The 23,015-nt window shown below is 49.0% G+C and overlaps 1 protein-coding gene across 6 annotated transcripts in view; it reads left to right on the top strand.

Annotated features, from left to right (window-relative positions):
* Positions 1–23,015, top strand: part of EIF4G3 (eukaryotic translation initiation factor 4 gamma 3) — a 71,901-nt gene that overhangs the window by 25,413 nt on the left and 23,473 nt on the right. For 4 of the 6 annotated variants that reach the window (XM_055001712.1, XM_055001711.1, XM_055001714.1 and 1 more), the window contains 6 exons: positions 10,591–10,770; positions 12,628–12,742; positions 13,550–13,659; positions 13,934–14,056; positions 14,793–14,901; positions 17,358–18,188. In XM_055001712.1, coding sequence (XP_054857687.1) covers positions 10,591–10,770; positions 12,628–12,742; positions 13,550–13,659; positions 13,934–14,056; positions 14,793–14,901; positions 17,358–18,188 — 1,468 coding nt within the window. Of the gene's footprint in view, positions 1–7,180; positions 7,269–10,590; positions 10,771–12,627; positions 12,743–13,549; positions 13,660–13,933; positions 14,057–14,792; positions 14,902–17,357; positions 18,189–23,015 lie in introns of those variants that run through there. The other 2 variants (XM_055001715.1, XM_055001710.1) reach the window with 2 other exon arrangements.

Raw genomic sequence — 23,015 nt, 5'->3', positions numbered from 1 at the left:
CTTTTGCCCGTGTCTGAAACTAAGCTTCTACTAGCCAAAAGAAAGATGTATCTTTCTCTTGGAAAGCTTTCAGCAATTAGTTCTCAGACCTGTCAAACAGGTAAGTTCTTTCAACCACCTGTTTATCAGTACATTTATTTATATAAGGGTTCAATATTGCTTTGCAACTCTTTATCAAACACACAGACACACCTGTCTAGAGTTTATTTCACTTTATTGAAAATACACCCTAGTTTTTTAATGAAGCAAGTAATCAAAATATAAATGGTTATTAATATAAATCCTATAAAAACAGAACACAGAAATGCAATAAGAAATAAGTTTGCTAACATTTCTTAATAAATTCCAAGTTTAACATAATCAAAGTTTCTATGAAATGCATAGGTAAAAATAAGTTCTCACCTAAATTCTCTCAAGAGATTTCTTCCATCAGAGCTCTGACATTCTATCTGAATTTGCAATTTTATGCATCATCATATGCGAATATTTAAGGTCTATTCACATGATACCACAAACAAACGATAATTGGTCTGATGCTTCATTGAATATTCATAGTTTCTATTGTATAACCTTCCAATTAGTAAAAAATTACGTTATACTCAAACTTGCAAAACAAAACTATAAATCTCTGAGAAGTGTCAGAAAAAGTTAAGTTGAGAGATCACCATTGGTTGAATCTCTGGTAGAGGAACATTAATCTCGATAGAGTCCACTATTTTAATTAACTGTCAAAAGATTTAAGCACACCTGTTAGAATTACCTGACACTTAGGAAAAAACACACAGACGGTTCATGCAAAGTCTGAATGTTCATCTAGAGAATACAAGAGCTTGGCCTAGTATTGTTCAGTATTGATTATTGTCATGTGCTTTTATCTATATTGGTGCAACATGGAGAGCCGAGTTTGATTCCCCGCTCCTCCACTTGGAGCCAGCTGGGTGACCTTGGGTCAGTCACAGCTCTCTCAGAGCTCTCTCAGCCCCACCCACCTCACAGGGTGATTATTGTTGTGGAGATAATAATGACATACTTTGTAAACCGCTCTGAATGGGCATTAAGTTGTCCTGAAGGGCAGTATATAAATTGAATGTTGTTACTATTATTACATTTCCACCCCTCCTCTAAGAAGCTCCATGCAGCATCCATGGTTCATCGTTCTATCTTCTGTGCTGTCCCATATGAAAACTGCACATGCGCAGGCCAGCCACAGACGTTCCAAATCTCCTAGAGGTGCAAGACACTCACCTAGCCTTTTTGCGTGCTTTCCCCCCAGGCGCAGCTATAAAAGGTGGGGCGAGTGGCTCCCTTCCTCAGTTCTTCTTTTGCTGTAGCTGAAGTAGGACGTGTCTTCTCTCTGGTCCTTGGTACCAACCACTACAGATGCAAGTTCAGGCCTTCGATTCCATGGCATTGAAGGCCCTGTTCAAGAAGAGTTCACGTTGTGAGACAAAGGTGGCCCAGTTGGATGGTCATAACAAATGCTTTCTCTGTCTGGGCGAGGGCCATGAGACCTTGTGGTGTGCGGTCTGTAAACAGTTTACACCCACAGCGTGCCATGGAAGGACATTGCAACTTAAAGCAGCTGTTTGGGAGTCAGCCCTGAAGGGCTCTGCCGACTCTGATCTCAATGCCACAGGTAATGGGCTACAGCATCCAGAATGGCCAGTTGGTTCTAGCTGCACCTTTGTTGGTTCCATTTTGGTGCCAGTCAGAGTGGCCTACAGAAAAGGCTAAGCTCAAGTCAAAGCATGCTGGTACAACATTGACTTCTGTGTCTCAAAAGAGGGGGGGAAATCCTCTTTTTTAGCTCCAAATGCTTTGGTTGTATCAAGTCTGCCCAGGATTCTGAGAACTTCATCTCCAACCCCCAGAAGGCATTCCGCTTCGGTTCCGTCCCTCTCAGAGTGTGAGATTCTTCAAATCATAAAACCATCTACAGCCATTTCTCCATGGCTGCTGTCACCAGTATAGCTGGGAGAAAGACCGAAGGCTTCCTCGGTTCCATCTGAGAATGACAGTTGCTTGGGACGGCTCCTCACCATAGACGCCATCAGTTCCATTATTCTTCATATGGCTCCCTGTACCATAGCTATGCATATGGGTCTGAAGCTTCACAGGGCATGTACCCATCCCCTCATTACTTCTTCCGTGATGAGAACCCTTATGTTTTGATTCGCTCAGAACCAAGAGGCAAAACTAAACCTTCATTGGTTCCAGCCACGGTTCTAGAAGACAACACTGTTCCGGAACCAACATTGAATCATGCCACTCAGTCCAATGATGACTTCTATGTAAGATCAGAGTTTGCATCAGAACCACCTCCATCAGTATTCTGTGAGGATCTCTGTTTGTACACCAAGCAGTTAGTCCAGATGGCGAGATTTCTGGACGTTGAGATGACCTGCTTTGCTCTGACCCCTTCGGATCTGCCCTTCAAAGTCCTGCATTCAAAAGTGTCCGGACTGGTGGCATTTCCGATAATGCAAGGTGTGCTTGGCATGACCAGACAGGTGTGGTGCCAGACTGGTCTCTACCCCAGCAACGTCAAAAAGCTAAACAATATGTATAAAACCAAACAGGAAGGATCAGGTTTCCTGTTTACTCACCCTCCTGTCAGTTCTGCTGTCACCAAGATTCTCCAAGGCAAGGGCCTCCCAAAAAAGCATAGGCTGTTCGGCTCCAGTCGATAAAGAGGGGGCAGGGAATTGGATATCCTGGGCAGAAGGGTTTATGGTTCTACAGGCCTTCACCTTTGGAATCGCTAATTATGAGGCCAGTATGGCCTGCTACCTGCAAGCTTCTTGTTTGTAAAAAGATAGGCCCGTACTTCAGTCTAATCCTGGATGAGAAGCAAAGGCTTGCTAAAATTTTGCAAGGAGAAGCTTTAAGGCTCCCCCAACAACAAATTAATACTGCCAGACATAGGAGATTGCTCGCTCTTTGGGAGCTACGGCCTCTGCAGTTGTAACATACAGGCATGTGTGGCTCAGAACCACATCGCTAACCCCTCACTATAGGATGAGGGTAGACCTTAACTTTGAAGGTACAGACCTATTTTTGTCCACCACGGAGGAGGCATTCAAAAAGATCAAGGATGATAAGGTAACAGCAAGGTTGTTCAGTATCACACCTCTCTGCCCAAATCCTTTTAGGCAAAGATTTCCCGGCAATAGTAAATACAATCAGTGCCATCGCCAGCAGATGTACACATTTCCCAGAGGCTCTCAACAGGCCTTCCTCTGCCTGTGTTCAACCTTGGAGGAGATATTTCCAAACCAAATCGAAAGACAGTTCCTGTTCCCCAGGGGATCAGACTGGATCCAATAAGGTTTTTGATGCCATGCCTTCTGGAGCCTTCTCCTACAGGCTTGGGACTCTAGGCTATTGCTATTGGGACTCTAGGCTATTGCCTAGAGTTCACGACAAATTCGCCCAACATTCCCCCTTGTCCAACCCTCCACCTCCTTCTGCCTTACTCTTAGAGGAAATGTAGTCATTGCTGCAGAAATAGGCCATATAACCAGTTCCTTCTGTTTGTACAGACATGATGTTTTCCCGATACTTTATTGTCAGTGAAAAGTCCGGAGGCTTCTCCCCATTTCAGATCTCCATTCCCTAAACAAGTTTACAGTTTTCAAAAAGTTTCGAATGTTTCGTTAAAAGATGTTTTACCCCTGTTAAAAATTCAGGTTTGGTTCATTACTGTTGATTTAAAAGATACACATTTTCATATTCCAATAAATGTTCACTATGGACAGTTCCTTCGCTTTCAGTGTGGCTCCAAGAACTACCAGTACAGGGTTCTTCCTTTCGGCCTCTCCTCTGCTCCTTGTATTTTTAATGAAGGTCGTGGCAGTAGTAGTAAGCCACGTCAGGGAGAGAGGGTGTACCATTTTTTCTTTATCTTGACCATAAGCTTTTGGTGGCCACTCCAGAGAATCTCTGTCCCAGGACACGTCTCTGGTCCTTACTGTCCACCCTTAGCAGGGCCTGAGGGTCAGTGTAGAGAAGTCATCCCTGGTTCCCTAGGAAAAGGTGATACTTGTGGGGGCAGTCTTCGACTCCTCTCTAGCCCCTGCCTTCCCTACCCTGGAAAGGATAGGGAAATTTCTCCTCACTCTGAACAAGGCCCTTTCATACAGGCACCAAAGTGCAAAACAAATTCAAAGACTGTTTGGTTTTATAGCCACTCTGACCCTGAGAGTTCCATTTGCCAGGCTGAGGCTTCGTCCCCTGCAGAACTGGTTCGTCAGAGTGTTCCATCTATACTGCCAGAACCTGTACGAGAGGTTCTCTATCCCAAGGCTTATCCACAGGCCCCTGGAGTGGTGGAACAGCACATAAAACCTCTTAAACCCTCAAAGAGACTTCACTTCAGGAGTAAAAGTTCTTTATTGATAAGATGCCAGTATCATACACTTACGGCATTCTTGCTAAGACTGGCAGTTACAGACAAGCATCAAGCAGACATAGGTTCCTCAAGGCTACTCCTAATTCCCCCCACTTTCTCCTAACAGTCCTCTAACTCTGCAGACAGGAAAACAGGCTGTGTGATTCATGGACTGCTCAAGGTCAAGCAGGATCCCAGACTCGGGAGAGATTACAACCGGAACAAACACCTCCGTTTCTCAGTTTCCCACCCTGGGTACAAATTGCAGAACCACCTCAACAGTATCAGCTTCCGCTGCCTGGACATCCTGTCCTCCCCCCCCCCCCATCAATCCCCCTTCAATTTCTCCGAGTATTTTCTATGGAAAGTTGGAACCAATTTCTTGGCTTTCACATCAATAAACGTAACCCATTTGGCCTGGCTTTTTGAAAAATGTTTCCATTGAATTAAATAGTACAGCTTCCCCCGCTTCCACTTGGAGTCCAAAATGAGCTTGACCTCCTGATGGGGCTGTCCATCTATAAAGACAGGAGGTGGGGCCACGGGGTCAGGGTGCCACTTGTCAGGTCCAGGGTCCTTCTTGAGGAAGCTGAAATGGAAAACTGGGTGCACATGCCTCAATTTTTTTGGCAATTCCAGTTCAACAGTAACATTGTTGATCATACGGTTCACTTTGAGAGGACCCAGGTATTTCCATCTTAGTTTTTTTTGCTGGCTTGTGCTCCTTTCAAATTCTTTGTGGATATATAAACACTGTCTCCCACCTTCAGGTCCCAAGGGGGTGAACATTTCTTACCTGCTTGGAGTTTGTAATCATGTTTCCCCCTCTCCAAAGTTTGTTTCACTACATTCCACTGCGATACAATTCTAGTCCACCAATCTTTCAGATCACCCCCTTTCACGTCTGGGCAGAGGCTTTCCTTCAAAACCTTGAGTCACTTGGAAGACTGTTTTCCCTGTGATGCTGTGTAGGCTGTTATTGTAGCAGTCTTCTGCATAAGGCAAGAACTCCATTCAGCCATCTTGTTAATAGCTGATACAACATCTCAGGAACTGGTTTAGTATCTGATTAGTACGTTCTGTTTGTCTATCTGTCTCAGGACGGTAACTGGAGCTTAACCCCTGCTCGATTCCTGTTACCTTCATAAGCTCCCACCACAAGTTGGCAACAAATTGACCCCCCTCCGTGTTGGAAATTACCTTGTTTGGGAAAGAGTGTAAACTTACCATGTTCTGCATGAACAGGTTGGTTAGTTTCTTCGCTTTGGGGAGTTTGGAGCAGGGGATGAAATGTGCCTGTTTGGAGAATAAATCAACTACTACTAAAATCACAGGTTTCCCTTGGAAGGCAGAGGGTTGGTGATGGAATCCATGGAGACGGTAGACCAAGTTCATGGTGGGGGGGGGTCTCTAGCAGCTGTAAAAGACTTGGAGGCTCCCCCCCGCGCCCGTCTTTTCCCCATCAAACAAACCGGGCACCTTGACACATATTGAGATATGTATTTTCTCATTCCCAGCCCCCAGAATTGCCTCTGTTAAATGCAAAGTTTTTACAAACCTAAAGTGCCCTGCCCTGCCGTTTTGTCATCATGACATTTTTTTCAACACCTTCCTCTTCAGGGCTGCTGGTATGTACAATGTGCCCTGTCGGTACCAGCATCCACCCTCCCCCTTCTCCAAAGATTCTTGCAAAGCCTCCCCACTTTCCCTGTTCTGCTTTGACTGTCTCCAGCCAGGAGTTCAATGGGGAAGCGAGGAGTTTCTGCGCTTGCTGGTGTGTCAGCACTGCCCCTCCCAACCGTGTGGGTGCAAAGACACTGTCAACCATTTCCTCCCTCTGACTTTTGTTTTCGGGGAGGCGGGACAGAGCGTCTGCTAAGAAATTTGACTTCTCTGGGAGGTGCTTGAGTGTGAATTGAAACTTTGAGAAGAACTCGCCCACCAGAGCTGCTTTGCCCCCAACCTGCAAGGTGATCTAAGCACTTCTGGGTTTTTATGATCAGTCCAAATCTTAAAGGGTAATTTGCTTCTTCCAGCCAATGTTGCTAAGTAGATAGGGTTAACTTAATAGCTGCTGCCTCCTTGTCCCAAACCGACCAGTGACTCTCTGTCTCTGAAAACGTTTTGGATGCATAAGCCCAGGGGTGTAGCCTTCCACTAGAGCCCTCCTGTAAAATTACACACACGCACACCCCATCGCTACATCACTTGCATCTACTTGCACAGCGAACTCCTTGTTTTCATCTGGGTGGCATAACACAGGTTCAGAGGTGAACGGGATTTTTAACCTCTCGAGTGCCTGCTGGCATTCATTGGTCCACTCCAGCGTAGCACTTGGTTTTATTCCTTCTGGCCCTTTCCCCTTCGTTTTTACATGAACATCAACCTTCTCAAGCTCAGTGCAATAAGGTAAGCTCTGAGGGCTCCGGTTTGCCTAGTGGAATGCAAGAATGTTCCCATAGAAGAGTCTGTTCCATTAAAGAGCTTCATGCCCATCTCCTAGGTAAGTTAGCCCACTATTCTCCCATGTGGGACTGCACAGAAGACACAATGATGAAAACAGTGTTGGACTTAACCTGTAACTGTTGTTCATCAAGTGGTCTTTTGTGCAGGCACACACCCCTCTCTCCTTCCCTGCCATGTACTTCTTTTCCTTACCTTCTTACGCTTTCTTACCTTTCCTTCCAGCAGCTTAGAGAACTGAGGGAGGCAGCTGCTCGCCACGCCTTTTATAGCTGTGCCTGGAGCGAAAGCGTGCGAAAAGGCTAGGTGAACATCTCGCGTCTCTAGGAGCGTTGGAATGTCTGTGGCTGGCTTGCACTTGCGCAGTTCCAATGTGTGCCTGCACAGAAGATCGCTCGATGAACAACAGTTACAGGTAAGCGCAACCTTGTTTTCTTCCCCATTTTAACTTTGCAAGAACCCTGCAAGGTAGGTGAAGTGGAGCGTGTGTGACTGGCCCAAGGCTAGCCAGTAGGCTTTATCGCAGAACGGGGACTAGAGGCTTTCTGTCCCCAGAGCCTAGTCTGATTCTTGAAGCACTGCCTCATGCTCGCTCATTGTATGCCATTGTGTTGAGCCGTGGGCTGCAAACCGCCTGTGTTGCCAGGCTGGGTCTGGGAAGGCAGGAGGGTCTTCCCTCCCTTCCCAGCCTGACCTCTCTGCCCCCCGCCCCCACGTGCCTCTCCATGTATGTGCTCCCAGTTGTGCCGCTTAAGATAGCTGATCCCACCACCACGGAAATGTTTTCTCCTTTTCTTTCGGCCAGCTGTGTCTTGAGATGGCTCTCCTGCGGAAGTCATTTTCTTATATTTTGTAGCCATTCGTTTGTTGTGTGTTGGTGCAGAATAGCTAGGCCCTTGCTTGGGCCTAGGAAGTCCAAAGCTGCCAGACCAAGTAGCACCCTGTAGGCCTTTAGAAACATTCGGTGGGCCGGGTGGAGGCCAGGCGCTGCAGGGCTGGGCAGGCTGGCCTGGGCGGTTAGTGTCCTTTCTTTCATGGGCTTCATGAGTTGATTGGGAATTGGCTGCAGCCTTCCGACTTTCAGTGTGTGTGTGTGTGTGTGTGTGTGTGTGTGTGTGTGTGTGTGTGTGTGTGGGGTGGGGGGGTGGGGGGAGCATTGTCATGGAGGAGAGCTGTCCACTGACCGGTCCTCAGCTAGCCTGTCCACATTGTGTGTTGTCTGAATCAGGGCTTGGGCAGGTGGGGGGCAGCTGCAGGAATTCTGCACGTCCTCCCTCCGTCCCCTTAGTTCTTAGAGTCGTTGCTTGCTGCCCCGAGACATTTTGTCATGGTTACTTGATGGCTGAAGGAGCTTGGGTTAGTGGGGCCAGGAGAGGCAGGGCCAGATTCCATTCTCCCACTAGAGGGTGTAAATGGGAGCAGCTCTGGACCAAAAATGCCGCTGGTCCAGTTGTGCTGCCCGCCGCTTTGCTGTGTGGGTCCTGCATCCTCCCTGAGGAGGTGCTGCAGCGTGACAAAATCCTGTCTCCTGGCTTCTTACCATCCCAGCTGTGTAACACTTTGTGTTGTTTTGCATCTTGCATTTATCCTCATAACAGCTCTACGAGGTAGGTTGCTTCAAGTTTTTTAAAAAGATACCTAAGGCTTGCCCACAGCCTGCTCAGTGTGTTCCTAGCTGTGGCTAGGTCCACTGCACAGCGGTGCCCAAGTTCCTTGAGGGCTCCCTGGCTCAGGGGCCCGGATGCCAGGCTGGTCTGTTTCAGGGAGAGGGGCTAGGCTGGGGAGCAGCCAGCCAGCAAGTCCATGACCAGGCGCTGCCCCCCTGGTCTGGATGCAACACAGAGACGTCCCTTGGCGGTCTTGGTCCAGCCAGCCCTTCCTTCGCCTCTCCTGCAGCTCCAGAGAGACTGCTTCCAGCCGGCAGTCGCCCTTTGTAGTATTGAGATGGGAGCCTCTCTCCCTGCCTGCATGGCCCAGTCCTCTGGTGTTTGAGGAGAGGGGGAAGTCTGGTCTGAGGCTCTTGGCTCCTTTTGCGGGGGGTGGGGGGGTGCAAGCTTCCGGAAGGGGTGGACAGAGCCGTGGGAGCAAGGCTTTCCCCAGGGGTCCCTCCCTGGTCTCTCCTTGCTCCAGTGGCTCCATGTTTAGAAACCTCACTAATGAAGAAGAGTTTTGTGAAGCACTGGACAATGGTGTGGTGGTGGTTCAGGCCAGGGCAGTGTGATCGCTTCGGCAGAGAGTGACAGGAGGGTCTCGGGGTGCATGCTGGCCCCCTCCCGCCCCCTCCCCTCGTTGACCTGTCAGCTCTTCCACATTGGCTTTCTTTCTATTTCCTGCTGCTTTCTTGCTTCGTTCTTGAAGGGAGGATTCAGACCCATCCAGGTAACTTTAACTACTCTGGTTCTGCATGGCCTGTCTCTTGATCGCAGTCGTGACTTACGGGCTGTGTGGATGATGCACTCTTTGCACACTGGAGGGTCCAGATTGGGGAGGCCACCAGGAAGCACTGGAGGAGCAGAGCATGCCTCGTGGGGAGCCTCGGGTGTGGGCCAAGTCATTGCAATGGAAGGAGGTTGCCAGCCACCTTTTAAAAAGCAACAATAAGCTGGGAACCAACAGACATTTCCCCCCTCCGGGCACCCCTGTCTTGCAGGGGCCCCCCCCCCCGGACATCCCGAGGCAGCTCTCAGTCTCCCATCCTCAGGGTGCATCTGGGCGAGTGACTTGTGGCTTTGCTGCTACTCTTTTGCACCCTCCTCCTGGCTCAGGGAGCCCAAAACTCTTGAGGTAGGTGGGCAGCTGATCGGTCCCAGGGGGCCGCTGCTCCCATGCACATTTGTACAACATTGTGCCTCCACCTGAGAAGTAGAAAAAATAAAAGTTGAAATTAGAAAACAAGCTGTGTAGTAAACAGCGTATCTTTTCAGCAAACCATTTTACAGTCACGGAAGGGACTAGCAGCATTTTGGTACGTCAAGCTCAACTTTATGACACGGAACTCTCTTCAACGTGTTATCATGAAACACGGAGCGTGTCGTTGATTCCCAACATTATTCCTATTTTTAAAAAAAGTCTTCAAAAGACATTGTATAGGTTTACAGTATACCTAGGAATTAGGTAATGCTGTAGATTGCCTTCCATATTTTCATGATACGTGTTTTGGATAAACATTTCACTCATCCCCTCCCCCAATTTTTCTAACACTCTAAAGTCCTAGGGGGCAAAAAACCCCTTTTCGTGGATTTTCCCTATGAGGCTATCACTTCTCTGATAGGAATTAGCATTATCCGATACTGCAGAGTGCATTAAATACATTTTTTTTTACTATACGATGAGTAGGACCTTAGCTTGAAAAGCCTTTCACTCATTCCGCAAGAGAAGAGGTTTAAGTGGCCACTAGCCATGGTGGTTAAAGAGAGCCTCCGCACCCAAGGGCAGCAGACCATTGAAATCCAGCGCTAGGAGGCAGCAGTCTCAGGGGAAGGCCCCTGCCGCTGTTGTGCCTTCTTGGTTGTCCCCCAGCGCAGCTGGTTGGCCACTGTGTAGAACAAAGATGTTGGATGAATTGGACCGTTGGACTGATCCAGCAGAGCGTTATGTTCAGACTTGCTTCTTGAAGTGCTTCCCACCGTTTCTATCAAACAAACTGAAAGAAAAAATGGGTGGGGGGGGCAATAAGATAAGGAAAAAGTATTTGATTTTTTTCCAGACCTTCATGTTTCTGCCCCCCCCCTCCCCAGTTTTTCCAGCGACCTCAGATACAGCCTCCTAGAGCTGCCCTCCAGAACAGCAACCCTTCCCTCCGTCCGGGGGCACAAACGCCAACGGCCGTCTATCAAACCAATCAACACATCATGATGGTGAACCACCTGCCGATGCCCTATCCGATGCCTCAGGGGCCCCAGTACTGCATCCCCCAGGTGAGGAGGTCACAGGATCCTGGAGGAGGGGCAGCACCAGGCCTATAGCTGCAGCTTCCAGTAGGCTGCTGTGGGAGGGGCAACATTTCTGAAAATGTTCCATTAGGATATCTATGTGCTATCTATATTATAGGTGATTGAGCCTTACCACTATAAGATTAGATCCAGAGGAGTTAGCCGTGTTAGTCTGTAGTAGCAAAATAGTAAAGAGTCCAGTAGCACCTTTATGACTAACCAACTTTATTATAGCATAAGCTTTCGAGAGCACTTATGCTACAATAAAGTTGGTTAGTCTTAAAGGTGCTACTGGACTCCTCGCTATAAGAATGTAGTGCGTTTCATGTATAATTTGACACCTGAAAGTGTGCTGATGGGTATTTTAATTTATTAGTAACATTTCTAAGACTACCTTTCCCAAAGAATCAAGGCTGGTCAATTCTTAATTAATTTCCAGTTAAAAAAATACAGCTCCATTCTGGTTCATAGTCAAATGTTAGATATTCGTTAATAGTTTTGAATGTATGATGCTAATAGAAACATGCCCAGAGATGTAGTAATGGCCACTTCCAAAACACTTCTTGTTGTTCTTTTCTTATTGTAAAAGTAATGTTCTAAATTGTCAGTAAAATAGTTTTTAAAATCCTTGATATAAACAAGCACACATCATTCCTAACAAGAACAGCGTAAGCCAGAGTATTAACAGATCAGAGTTGACAAAAAAGGACATCTGTCTAAATAGGTTGTCTTTGCGGAGCCTCCAGAAAACCAGTCATGGGGGGGGTGGGGGGGTGGAGTGGGGGGGTCTCCCTGGAAGGCTGTCCCACCATGTAACGGTCATGATCGAAACAAGTTCTTGCCTCCCCCCAGGGTGGAACTTTCAAAGGGCCTTGGCCTGCCGAATGGGGCTGTTGCGATGTTAGGGGAGGGAGCCTTGTGGATGATTGTGACCTTTAAAAACAGAAATGCTTTTGTTCTGTTAACACAGTCACAGCAAATGTTCCCAGAGGTGGAGTAGCAAGTTGTTACCCCTGCTGGAACTCAAAGCACACCCTAGTTTTTTGAAAGTGAGGAGAATTGAGGAAAGAATAACATGAAAATAGAAGAGTGCAAACAAGGCGGGAGGTCCAGAAGAAACGCCTTCTGGAAAAACATCTCAGCCCAGCAGCCAGAGAGAGAGTGGAGTGGGTGGGAAGGGTTTGGTTTTCTAGGGTTTTCCACGTCCTTCGCGTCCTAAGTGTTCTTCAGAGCAAAGCCTCTCACAACGCTGTTGTGCATCAACCCGTGAAACCACAACCTTTGTGGCCTCCTCCTGCTGTCCAAATTCAAAAAAGCGACGCTTTCTGTCTGTGGATGGAAGAGGGCAGGTTGGCGACCATCGCAGGTAGTTGGCAGCCCTGGTTCTTTGAAATGTGCCATCAGCCCTAGGCAGGCTGTTGTTTTTGCTGCTCCCCCCTTCCCTTGAATGGAATCCGTTGTGCCCTCACCTTGATTGCCAGTGCAGTGAGCATCATCTCGGTGCGGACCAGCTGCTCAGCACTTGGCTGTTGGGTCCTAGAAGGGGTGGATCCACGGCATAGTATCTGCTTTGCGTGTAGGAGTCCCCAGGTTCAGTGCCTGGCATCTTCAGTTAGAGGGACCGGTTGAAGGTGATGGGAAAGGAGTGGTACAGTAAAGGACAGCTGCATCCCTGTGAGACCTGATCCTCTGGCTGCTTGGGGGTGTTTTTCTGAAGAAGCTGGCATCACTCCCCTCACCTCCTGCCAGGTGACAGCCTCTCCTTGAGAGTAAGCCTCCCTTGCCTGCCTGCTGTCAGAGAGTTGCAACCCCTGTTAACTCCTTGTGCCGCTTCCTCCGCAGTACCGCCACAGTGGCCCTCCGTACGTGGGGCCTCCGCAGCAGTACCCTGTTCAGCCCCCGGGGCCAGGCCCGTTTTATCCAGGACCGGGGCCTGGAGAGTTTCCCAATGCCTACGGTAAGGAGAGTGTCGCGTTCAGACCCCTGTGATAAAATGGCTTTGGCTTCCTTCTAGGACCGAGGATGCTCCAAGTGAGATTTTTTAAAAGAATGTTACTCTCCAACAGGACAGTCTTGTGGCCTGTGTGAAAATGCATCTGATCAGCCTGCTACTGCTCTCTGCTGTTTTTCTTCCCTTGGCTTTGCTTGTCATGGGAAGGAGAGTTAGCCTCTGGACATCTAGTGCAGAGATCCCAGTCCTGGCCGATGCTGTTTTGGGGAGATGGAACTGGAAAGCGAAAGTCTGCTGAGACTTGAGGCATCTGTATGCCTGGCATGCTTATCCTCAGCTAGTGGTGATCTGAGAAATGTGCATGTCTGCACACACCAGTGATTGGGGGAGGTGGCCCCGGATCTGTTAGCTTTGTCTGGGAGGCTGCAGCCCTGTCCGGATTCCTTTGCCCACCACTCCTTCGGCACATGCTGCCATGGAGAGTAACCAGAAATATAGTGCTTTCTGCAGTTGGCAAATGTTGCTTTCACTGCTTGATGTAACCCTTGCTGGCCTTGCAGGCTTACTCAAGGACTGCTGTTCTTCATCTTGCTAGTTGGCACCACCACAAAGCATGGCCGAGGGTGGGTGGGTGGCCCTTCTGTAAATTGCAGGCAGTGGCTCTCTGGCCTGGGACTTTTGTGGAGGTAAACTCACTGCTCATTGCTGGGAAACATCCCCAGAATGGAAGCTTGTGGGTGTGCATTCTGCAGAGGAGCAGCAAAGGCTCCCAGAGTGTTGACAGGCAGGTGGCTGAGTGGCTTTGCTTTGCAGGAGCACCTTTCTATCCGAGTCAGCCAGTGTACCAGTCAGCACCCATCATTGTGCCCACGCAGCAGCAGCAGCAGCAGCCTCTCCCACCGACCAAGCGGGAGAAGAAAACGGTAAGAGACCCTAGTGGGGAGGTCTGCGTGTGGAAGGGGAATCACGGAAACCTGCGGTGGGGGAGGGATTCTTCTCTGGGCTGCTGCAGAACTGTTGTGCTCCTTTTTAAATGACACGCACTAGCCCTGCAGTGGCCATAAGGGTGGAGAAAGCTAGACCCCTGGAGTGCAGGCACATTTTTGCAGCCTCAAGTTGGGTCAAAAGGAGCTGTAGTCTAGGTTAAGGAAAATCAAGGTTGTCTGAGCTTCAGGTACTTGATTTCATTTTCTCTAGATTCGCATCCGGGACCCAAACCAAGGGGGCAAAGACATAACAGAAGAAATTATGTCTGGTGGAGGTAGTAGGAACCCCACGCCTCCAACTGTCCGGCCCTCGTCGACGCCCACCCCACCTCAGGTAAGAGTCTAGGGTGTGCACCTGCCCTCCCCTTCACCTGCCTAACCCCTGCCTCTTCAGGTATTGAACCCCAGCAGTGCACGTTCTCTTGCTGGTTCAGTCCCTGACCCTCCCCAACCCTGAACGAAGAGACCAAAAAGCAACGGGTGTTGCCAGGGAAGTGGCCGGCCTCTTTGTCTTTTCCAGTGTGATGACTGGCTGATAACACATTGGCATCTTGACAGTGAAGTTGCTTTACTGGGGAGGGGGAGACCTCCTGTGCCCTCAGTGATCGGGAGCTGGTGCCTGGGCGCCTGTGGAAAGAGTGCCTCGTGCATTCAGCCTCATCTGATCTGTGCTGTCTTCTGTAGCTTTAGAATAGGTGGAGGCTTTAACTTGCTGTGACAGGTTTGCTTTTCTACTGAACAGCTTTTAAAGGATTTCAGTTTTGTGCATGGTGGGTTTTAAAGGCTTGAAGGTGGAGTGGTTAGCATTCCTGGTTGGTGTGTGTTAATGAGCAGCGCTGTGCTTTCCTTTTTCGCCGCTTGTAGTGCCTGTCTTTCTCCTCCTGCCCTCTCCTGCTTTTCTCCCCCTCCCCCGTGACGGTGTGTCTCTCCCCTCTCTTCTCTGCCTTTTCTCTCTCTCTCTCTCTCTCTCTCTCTCTCTCTTTCTCTGGCCTGCTTGCTTGTGTTCCATGTTGCCAGTTTTTGTGTTTGCACTCTCATCATCGCCATTTTTTTACTTCCAATCCCCGCAGCAGCTGTCTAGCCAGCTCCCAGAGCACAGCCTTGTGGCCTATGGGACTACGGAGACCTCTCCTCTTGCCAGCAACACCCCCGTCACTGCAGCTGGTGACCCGAAGCAAGGTTGGTGCAGGATTTTAGTGTCCGTCTCCCTCGGCTACAGTTCCCCGCAGTGCACAGAAGGGTTGTGTAAGCAGAAGCAGTTGCCAGTTGGCCCCTTTCTTTCCCTTTCCCTCCCCCAGTTAGAACCCCAGGTGCTGCAGGTGGCTGATCTCGACCGCTTGAAAGGCACTTCTCCACAGCCACATCCTGCACAGGCAGCTTGGTGCTGTTGGGGAGCCGCTCTGGGGCCCCGTTCTGCTCCTTCCGTCAGGGGTCCTGTGATTATGGAGGGGTTCACCACTGTTCCCCTGACCCAGCATTGCGCAGGCTCCCTTGTGCAGGGATGGCCCTTGGGCCGGCCAGTGGCTGCCTTGCTGGAGCAGATGCAAGGGTCCAGCAGCTCTTGCCTCTGTGCTGCAGTCTGAGCCCCAGGGATGGGGGTGGGGGACTCCCTGGCTCAGCCCCTGGGTCTGGCTTGCCTCCTCCTGGCTGTTCCAAGGCTGTGAGAAGGGTTTGGATTGCAGCAGCGATCCCTGCTCAGTGCCAGCTGAACCCAGTACTCAAGAAAGAGTTCCAGACTGCTGTACCCTGTGTTACCATAGCATGTGGATCTTAATTTTTGTCCTGAGAAGCAGGAAGGAATAAAAAGTTGAAGGTAATACAAGTCTTTAAAGTTCAAATCTTTATTTACTGAAATAACTTTAAATTAAACAGGACATTAAAATATAAGGACGTAATAGAATGAATCCAAAAAGTGATGGACATATGCATGCAATTAAAAGTAAATCTAACATTTACCACATAAACAGATACATACATTCTCCCCCTAAATTCTGCTTGAGATCTCCTTCATCAAAATCCTAGTATCTTATCTGAGTGACATCCTTTTATACTAAATGACATGTGCATCTCTAAGATCTTTTACAAGTGACAATAATATGAAAGTGAGATTGGTTTCAGATTTAGTTGATTCTTCAGATTCAGATTTTCAAGATGTGGTATTTATAAGACTACAAATCTTTAAAAGATGTTAAAAAGTTAGATGAGCAGAGTGCACTTGTTTCTTAACAAGAAATCATTAATCTCTCTTTTCCCAACTACTTTCAATTGGTTGTCAAAGGTGAAAAGATCTGTGTTTTTCCACAGCTTGCCAACAAACTGCACTAAAGGTCATACAGAGCTTGCCAAATTACACAGGTCTAACTAGAGTATATGGGATTAAAATTACATCTCTGTGATGCAACTGCCATATTGCCATGACAAAAATCTGCCCCCCCCCCCCCCCCGGGTTCCATTTTTGTGCATTCTGTGGAGTAGTGGGAACAGGGGTGCTTCCCTGACCTCCGCAAGCGGCTGTTCCACCAGGTGGCAGCCATGGCTGGGAATCCTCAGGTACAGGGTGCTGTCACCCCTTTGGAAAGTTTGCTCAGAAACCACCTGACTCCCTGTGGAAAAGGCTCTCCTGGGCAAGGGCCCGTCCTGCGGAGGCAGAAGCAACTTGTGCATTTTCAAGCAAGCCATTGTGGCCATTGAAGCAGTCAGGTGCCACCTGGCTGATGCCCCCTTGCTAGGCCTGGCTGTTGCCTGCTCAGTCTGCCCCCTGTCCCTGTGTCTAGAGGAGATGCTGGTGGCTGGGGAGCTGCTGTACCTCCCGCGGGTGGCCAGTGGTGGCCCTCTGACCAGGTGACAAATCTGGCTGACCAGCTTCCAGAGTGTGGAATCTTGATATACAAAACCTGACCCAGCAGCTGGAGAAGAGTGATTTCCCCTTGCCCCCTCCCCACATCCACCCATCCCCATGGGGACAAAACCTTCTCCTCCAGAGCCAGCGTTATTCTCCTGGGGATGCTGTCGCAGTTTTAAATCACATTTTTATTAGGAGCCCGTGGAGTCTGAATGTATTCTTTTTCTCAGCTAGAGTGTGCGGTCTCTCACCTTCTTTGACCTTGGCTTGTCCTTGTGGCCGCCAGAAGAAGGTGTCCATTTTGTAATCTTTGAATCGGTCTTAAAAATAAGCTGGCCAAAGTCACAATCCCCCCTGCCCCTGGCCCAAGAAAATCTAGGAAAGCTTGTCTCCTGGGTATGAGGAGGGAATGGATTTTTCCCCTGAGTAAGTAAAGATTTTACAGACCTGTCCTCGAAGTGTTGCTGCCAAACAAAAAATGTCTATCCTACCATTGAGACGGGCAAGGTACTGATGGCTGGGGGGGGGGGGGGTCTTGTGAAACTCCTTGGTAGATCCTAAATGGATGACAAGAAGAAGTTTCTTCAGAGCCTCCGTGCAAAGTTTAAAGGTCTCTTGGTGGCAAAAAAGGTGTCTGCTTTCCGCAGGGTAGGTGGGCGGGTGTCTGTGTGCCACTTCCCTTGAGAATTTCTGTTAGAAAGAGCCATAGGGTGTGCCTGGGGGAGAGGCCAGAAGTCGGTCTGATTCGGTGAGCCGACATTCCTTTTAACTCTCCGTTTTTCCTTTTCCCCAGAAGAGAAGCCTAAAGCAGATCCAGTATTAAAATCTCCTTCCCCTGCCCTCAGACCAGAACCTAGTGGAGAGAGGAAGGATCCTGCCGGCCTGGCAGCAGAAAGCCCTGCCTCCACGGAGACCTCCCTAGAGCTTCCCCTGGCTGCTTTGCCCTCCCCAGTCACAGTTCTTGCTGCTTCTGCACCTAGTAAAGCTCCATTTGCAACAGACTTCGAGGACCGATGTGAACTCGCTTCCCCCAGACTGGAAGTTCCCCTTCTTCTCAGTGCAGCTCCCTGCCTGGAAATGCCTGGCAGCCCTCCAGCAGATGAGACCAGTGCTGATATTTGCGGGGAGTCTAGTCGAATTGTCCGGAATGAGAGCCCAGTGACTGCTAGTACTAATCTAATGAGTGAACTCAATGGAGTTAGCGATCGGGGGACCGTGACTGACGGCATCGCGGAGCGAGAGCCACAGGAGGAGGCGCCCTTGGGGGTGGAGTGGGAGATCCCAGAGGCAACTCCGGCTGAGGAGGGCAGCGTGCCGTCTTTGGCTTCCGCGGCTCTCCCTGCCACTCCATCTCCGACGCCCACTCCGCCTCCCAGCCCTCCCCTTTCTGCTGCTGCTGCTGCTACCACTACCAGTCCTCCTCCTCCTCCTCCTCCTCCTCTCCCACGACCTGGTGCTCTCCCTGCTCTTCAGGGGGATTTAGAAGGGGAGGAGATCACAAGGACTATCCTCAGCGAAGACATGCCAGAAGATCTGGAGAGAGGGGAGCTGGAGGCGGAGGGCCATCTGGAGGACAGTGCCGAGTCTCACGAGGGCCTGAATTCAAGGAAGGGCCATGGACCAGGTGAGTGGGGTTCGGTGCCAGGTAGCAGCAGGGGGGATCAGTAGCGACCAGACCTGCCCAATGCTGCCTTCCTCAGCTTGCCAGGAAATGGGCAGTTTTTTGGTGGTTGCACAGTTCTCGAGTGTTTGTCCTTTCAACAGGCATCAGGGCCTTTCAGACAGTCTGAAGGCAGAGAATGCCCAGGGGCTGCTTACAGACACGTCTTTTGTGCATTATTCACTAACAGAGCCCAAACTGCTACTTTTTAGTTGTAGCAGCCTTCATATTGTTAAAGCAAGGCAGGAATGAGTATCACTGTACATATGCACTGCAATTTTATCAGTATCTCTGACCAAATTCCATTTTTTATCATTGAGAGAGAGAGAGAGAGAGAGCTTCCTCTCATGTGTTGGGGTCTCTTATTTTAGTCTTCCATTTGCTATAGTTCTGCGATTTTGCCTGAAAAGACATTTCCTCATGCCTTTTAAAGGGAGGGATGGGCCGCAGTTCAGTGGCAGAGCGATCTGCTTTGCATACAGAGGGCCCTGGGTTCAGTTCTTAGCATCTCCAATCAGCTGTGAGGGTTGCTGGGCTGCCGTTCCCCAGCCTGGGTTGTTAGGGGCCCTTTGTCCCATGCTGTCGTGCGCTAGAGGATTCTGCTTTTCGCCCTGTTACACTTTCTCCTCGACCACATACATGGTGGCTAAATAGAAGAAGGGAAGGTTGGACTGATGCATTATCCGTCTCTTACATTTATTTCCTTCCATCAGAGTCCATACACTGTTTTTTATGAGCTGGGCTCATGCAAATGATTTATGAGCCATGGAGCCAAACGATCTTCAGCTCCGCTTTCTCTCGTGTGGACAAGAAGAGTCGACAGTGAACGAGACTTGTGCCCGTATCAAGGCTAAACCAGTGGCCTGAGTGGGGCTAGATTTAGTCTGTGCCGCTCTAGTCAGACAAATACCTTTGGGCCATCAGCAGTGTGGAAAATGTCCCAAAGAGTCAGAATTCTTCATCAGCTGTCTTGCTGGTGGGGGTGGGGGTGGGGGACTGTAAATTTTGGGGAGTACTGAAAACTCCTATTAATTATTTTCTGTTTTAGAATGAGTAAACTGCTTTTATTTAAAATTTTAAATTATATTTACGTTCTTTTTTATAAGAAAAATTGAAAGTATACTCGGTACCTGAGAAGGAGTTGCACCCTATGCTACCATAGCACATGGGCTTTTATTTTTTCCACCTGAGAGGTAGGAAAAATAAATGTTGAAGGTAGAAAACAAATTATGTAGTAAACAAAAGAAAGTGTATTATTTGGACAGAAATACTGTTATTCAATCATAGGCAGGACTACCAGCTCATGTGGATGTTGAGTTAAATTTTATAATATTGAAAAAAACACTGAGTTCTTAAATAATGTATTATCATTAAACAAATTATAGTATATTCATTGTTGCCAAAATTATTTGCATTTAAACAAAAAAAATCTTGAAAATGTTGTAAATGTCTATAGCATATATAGGAATTATCCTGTGTCTAATGCTAAACCTGATGGATAGACCAGTAATGGGGTCAGGGTCAGATAAGGGGGTATTGAAAATATGCAAACCAGACATGGAGTAGGGGCTTAAATCCCTCCCCCAAATCCCTCCCCCGGTGTGGGGGAGTGGTTTGAGTTTGGGACTCAGATCTGGGGGACCCATCTTCCAGTCCTTCCTGGGTGACCCCTGGCCAGTCACGCACTCTCGGCATAACCTACCTCACAAGGTTGTTGTGAAGATAAATGGAGAAGAGAAGAACGTTGTGAGCCACTTTGGGTCCCCATTCGAGAGAGAAGTAGCGTTTAATAATAGTTAAGAGAGATGCTTTGAAAAATGAGACACCCCTTCAAAATGTAGGTGTTTAAATCCCCCCAGAAGAGAGGGAAACGAAGCCCACTGCCGCCCCTCTTCTGGCGGGGGGGGAGTGGGAGCCCCCTTGCCAGGGCCTCCTGCCTTTACGGCTTCTCCTTGATGGAGAGATGAGCGGGGGGGCGGGGGGGGAGCTGCTGCCCGTCCCGTCCCGTCGCCCAGCCCAGTGTGAGCCAGGGGGGAGGCGGGAGCAGCATTCACAGGGCGGGCGGGGGCTGGCTTGGCTCCCCTGGATTTGTTCGGATGGGTCTCCCAGTTTCTCAGTTTTTTCAGTGAAAGCATTGAAAACGGTCTGTGTTTTGAGTGAGAAAAATCTTGTCTTAAAAAGCATGTTATTCATTCAAAAAGAGAAATATCTCATGAAGTGTTTTTTTTTTGTGCTCCCCCAAATTTCCCAATTTTTTTGTGAGAAAAACTGAGAAAGTCCTCAGACTTTTCATGCTATACATTTAGAAGTAGTGAAATGCTTTTTAAGACTCTAAACAGAAAATACTTCATCGGAGGCTTGGGGGAGGGGGGCGAGTTCCACCAAAATCCCAATTTTTCCATTGGGAAAACTGGGCGGGGCGGGGGGCGGAGTCCTCAGAAAAAGAACAGGGAAGATTTTCCCCTCAGAGCCTTCACTTTTCTTGGCTACTGTGTTTTCAGTATCTTTGCTGGAAGTAATACGGCCTGTGCCGTCCGTGCCAGCCCCATCCGGGCTCTCTGTGGCTGGCAGGGCTGCTCCGAAGGAGGAGCCTTGTTGCGATTCCAAGGCCATTTCAGCAAACACTTAAGGGACTTTCTGTCTGCCTGCATTGCCTCCAGCTGGCCTAGGAATAAACAGGGCCTGCTGCCACCGCCGCCGCCGATGCAAGTAGCTATCCCATGACCATTGGAGGGAGTCTATCCCCCCCCCCACACGCACACACATACCCAGGGGCTTTGGGTGTGAGCAGGCTACAAGTGTTGTAACCTGTGTCCGAATTGCCCCATCTGCCCTGGGTGTCCAGGGAGGCCATGAATTCTCTTAAACCTTGACAGGGCTGTGTGCCATTGTCCTGTGCCATTGCATCGGGGCACAGCAACAGGGCGGTTCTACTCCATCCGCTTCATCCGTAGACTCTCTCCCAGCCAAGCCTTTCATCTTTGGTCCCTAGTCATTGGTGGATCGTGCCAACAAGCTTCTGTAGCATCTGCAGAAAGGGCACTCCTGTGCTGTTTGGGGGAGTATTCCAACATTTGTCCGTTTATTCTTTGTCTCTGCACTTAAATTGGGTTGGGGGAGAGATGCAAAGTGGTAGTAGTTTCCAATAATTCTGAAATCCAGTGTAAAAGCCTCTACGGGTAGATTGGTTTTGAGGGGTCCGTTTGGGGCCTTGTTCCCTTTGGGAGCTGTGCAAAGTGGGGATGTGCCCCCCCCCCCGCATTTGAATGGCAGTGATTGGCTCTGGTGGGCTGTTTTGTAAAAGTGTGGTGGTCATTTAGTGCTGGTGCATGTGAGGCAGCTCTCTCGTAGGACTTAGGGCCACAGCCATGAAGCTGACAGGGTGTTTTGTTGCTCCTTTAATTCCTAGTTTGAGGATGTACAAAGGGAGTGAGCTGCAGAGGCGTCCAGCAGATTCCTACCCTGCTTCAGTATTGCAATGAAAAAGAGGCTAGGTGCAGGGGTTACGTTTCAGGAGGAAACAGGGACAGACTTCTGCTGCCTGGAGCTTGTAAGGCAACCATGCCATTGAGTGGCTTTTGTACTGTTGGGTGAACCCAGTTTGTCTTGCTTGGGGGTCCTGAGCATGTGCCAGTTGCTGACGGCATCTTCTGCCCGTGGCCTGGCGAGGTCCCTGAGTCTGAGCCAGTGTCGCTGCGACTGGAGGAAAGAGGCAGTGGCGCCTGCCTTGGTGGGACTGAACTTTTCCCTGGGCAGTCTTCGCCTTCTGCCACCACGGGCGGCCTTGGCATCTGATGGCTGCTGAGCTGGAAGCAGGTGGCTCAGATGCTGCTGGTTTCCCAGGCTGAGGTGCTGACTGGGCTGATCTTGTTCTGTTTCAGTTCATGGGACCAGCCCCCCCCCCCCATTTCTAGCTCTGGCTTGCCTCCAGCTCTGCCGCCCTTAAGAAGCTGCTATGGCCCTTCAGTGTGTGTTAAGGTGCTTGGACTTCCATTTGTCTCTTATTGCCAGCAGGAACTAAAGTAAGCAGAATTAGAAATGTAATGCTATAGGCAAATATTCCAGCATACTGAATTGGAATTCATCAAGAAATTCAGCACCACCTCCTGCTCCTCCAAGGGTTTAGCCAAATATTTTGGATTTCTCAGGCACTGTAGTTGGTAATACCTTGCATAGCCCACCTGTCACAGATACTAATTCAGCTATACAGATTTTTGATTTGATTTCCTTATCTTGTGTCCTGTACGTTCCTAAATTAGTTTTTATTTCAATCCTACTTTGGTCCTCACCCAATCTAAGTGGATAACTTTCTTGATTGGTAAAGAGTCCAGTAGCATCTTTAAGACTAACCAACTTTACTGTAGCATAAACTTTCAAGAACCAGCATCTGACAAAGAGAGCTGTGGTTCTCGAAAGCTTATGCTACAGTATAACTGGTTAGTCTTAAAGATGCTACTGGACTCTTTACTATTTTGCTACTATAGACTAACACAGCTAACTCCTCTGGTTTTTTGACTGGGTGTTTTAAAAACCTGGCCTCTTTGTAACATCCCCCCCACCTATCTGTTTTTTGCAACTTCTAGTATAAATGCATCTGCCTAATGGATGAACACTTCATGTATCTCATAAACTGAGCTCTTACTCGTGACGGGTTTTTTATGCTGGAATAAATGTTGCTAGTCTCCAAGGTTCCACGGGAATCCTGTTTTCTAAAAGCGAGCCAAGGAGTAGTTGGCATCAGTGCTTCCTAGAGCTTCCCTCATTTGCTGGTGGTATTTGGTGCCCTCTGGT

The sequence above is a fragment of the Eublepharis macularius genome, chromosome 17, assembly GCF_028583425.1.
Source record: "Eublepharis macularius isolate TG4126 chromosome 17, MPM_Emac_v1.0, whole genome shotgun sequence".
Lineage (NCBI taxonomy): Eukaryota > Metazoa > Chordata > Lepidosauria > Squamata > Eublepharidae > Eublepharis > Eublepharis macularius.
This window is presented reverse-complemented; position numbering and strand designations above follow the sequence as displayed.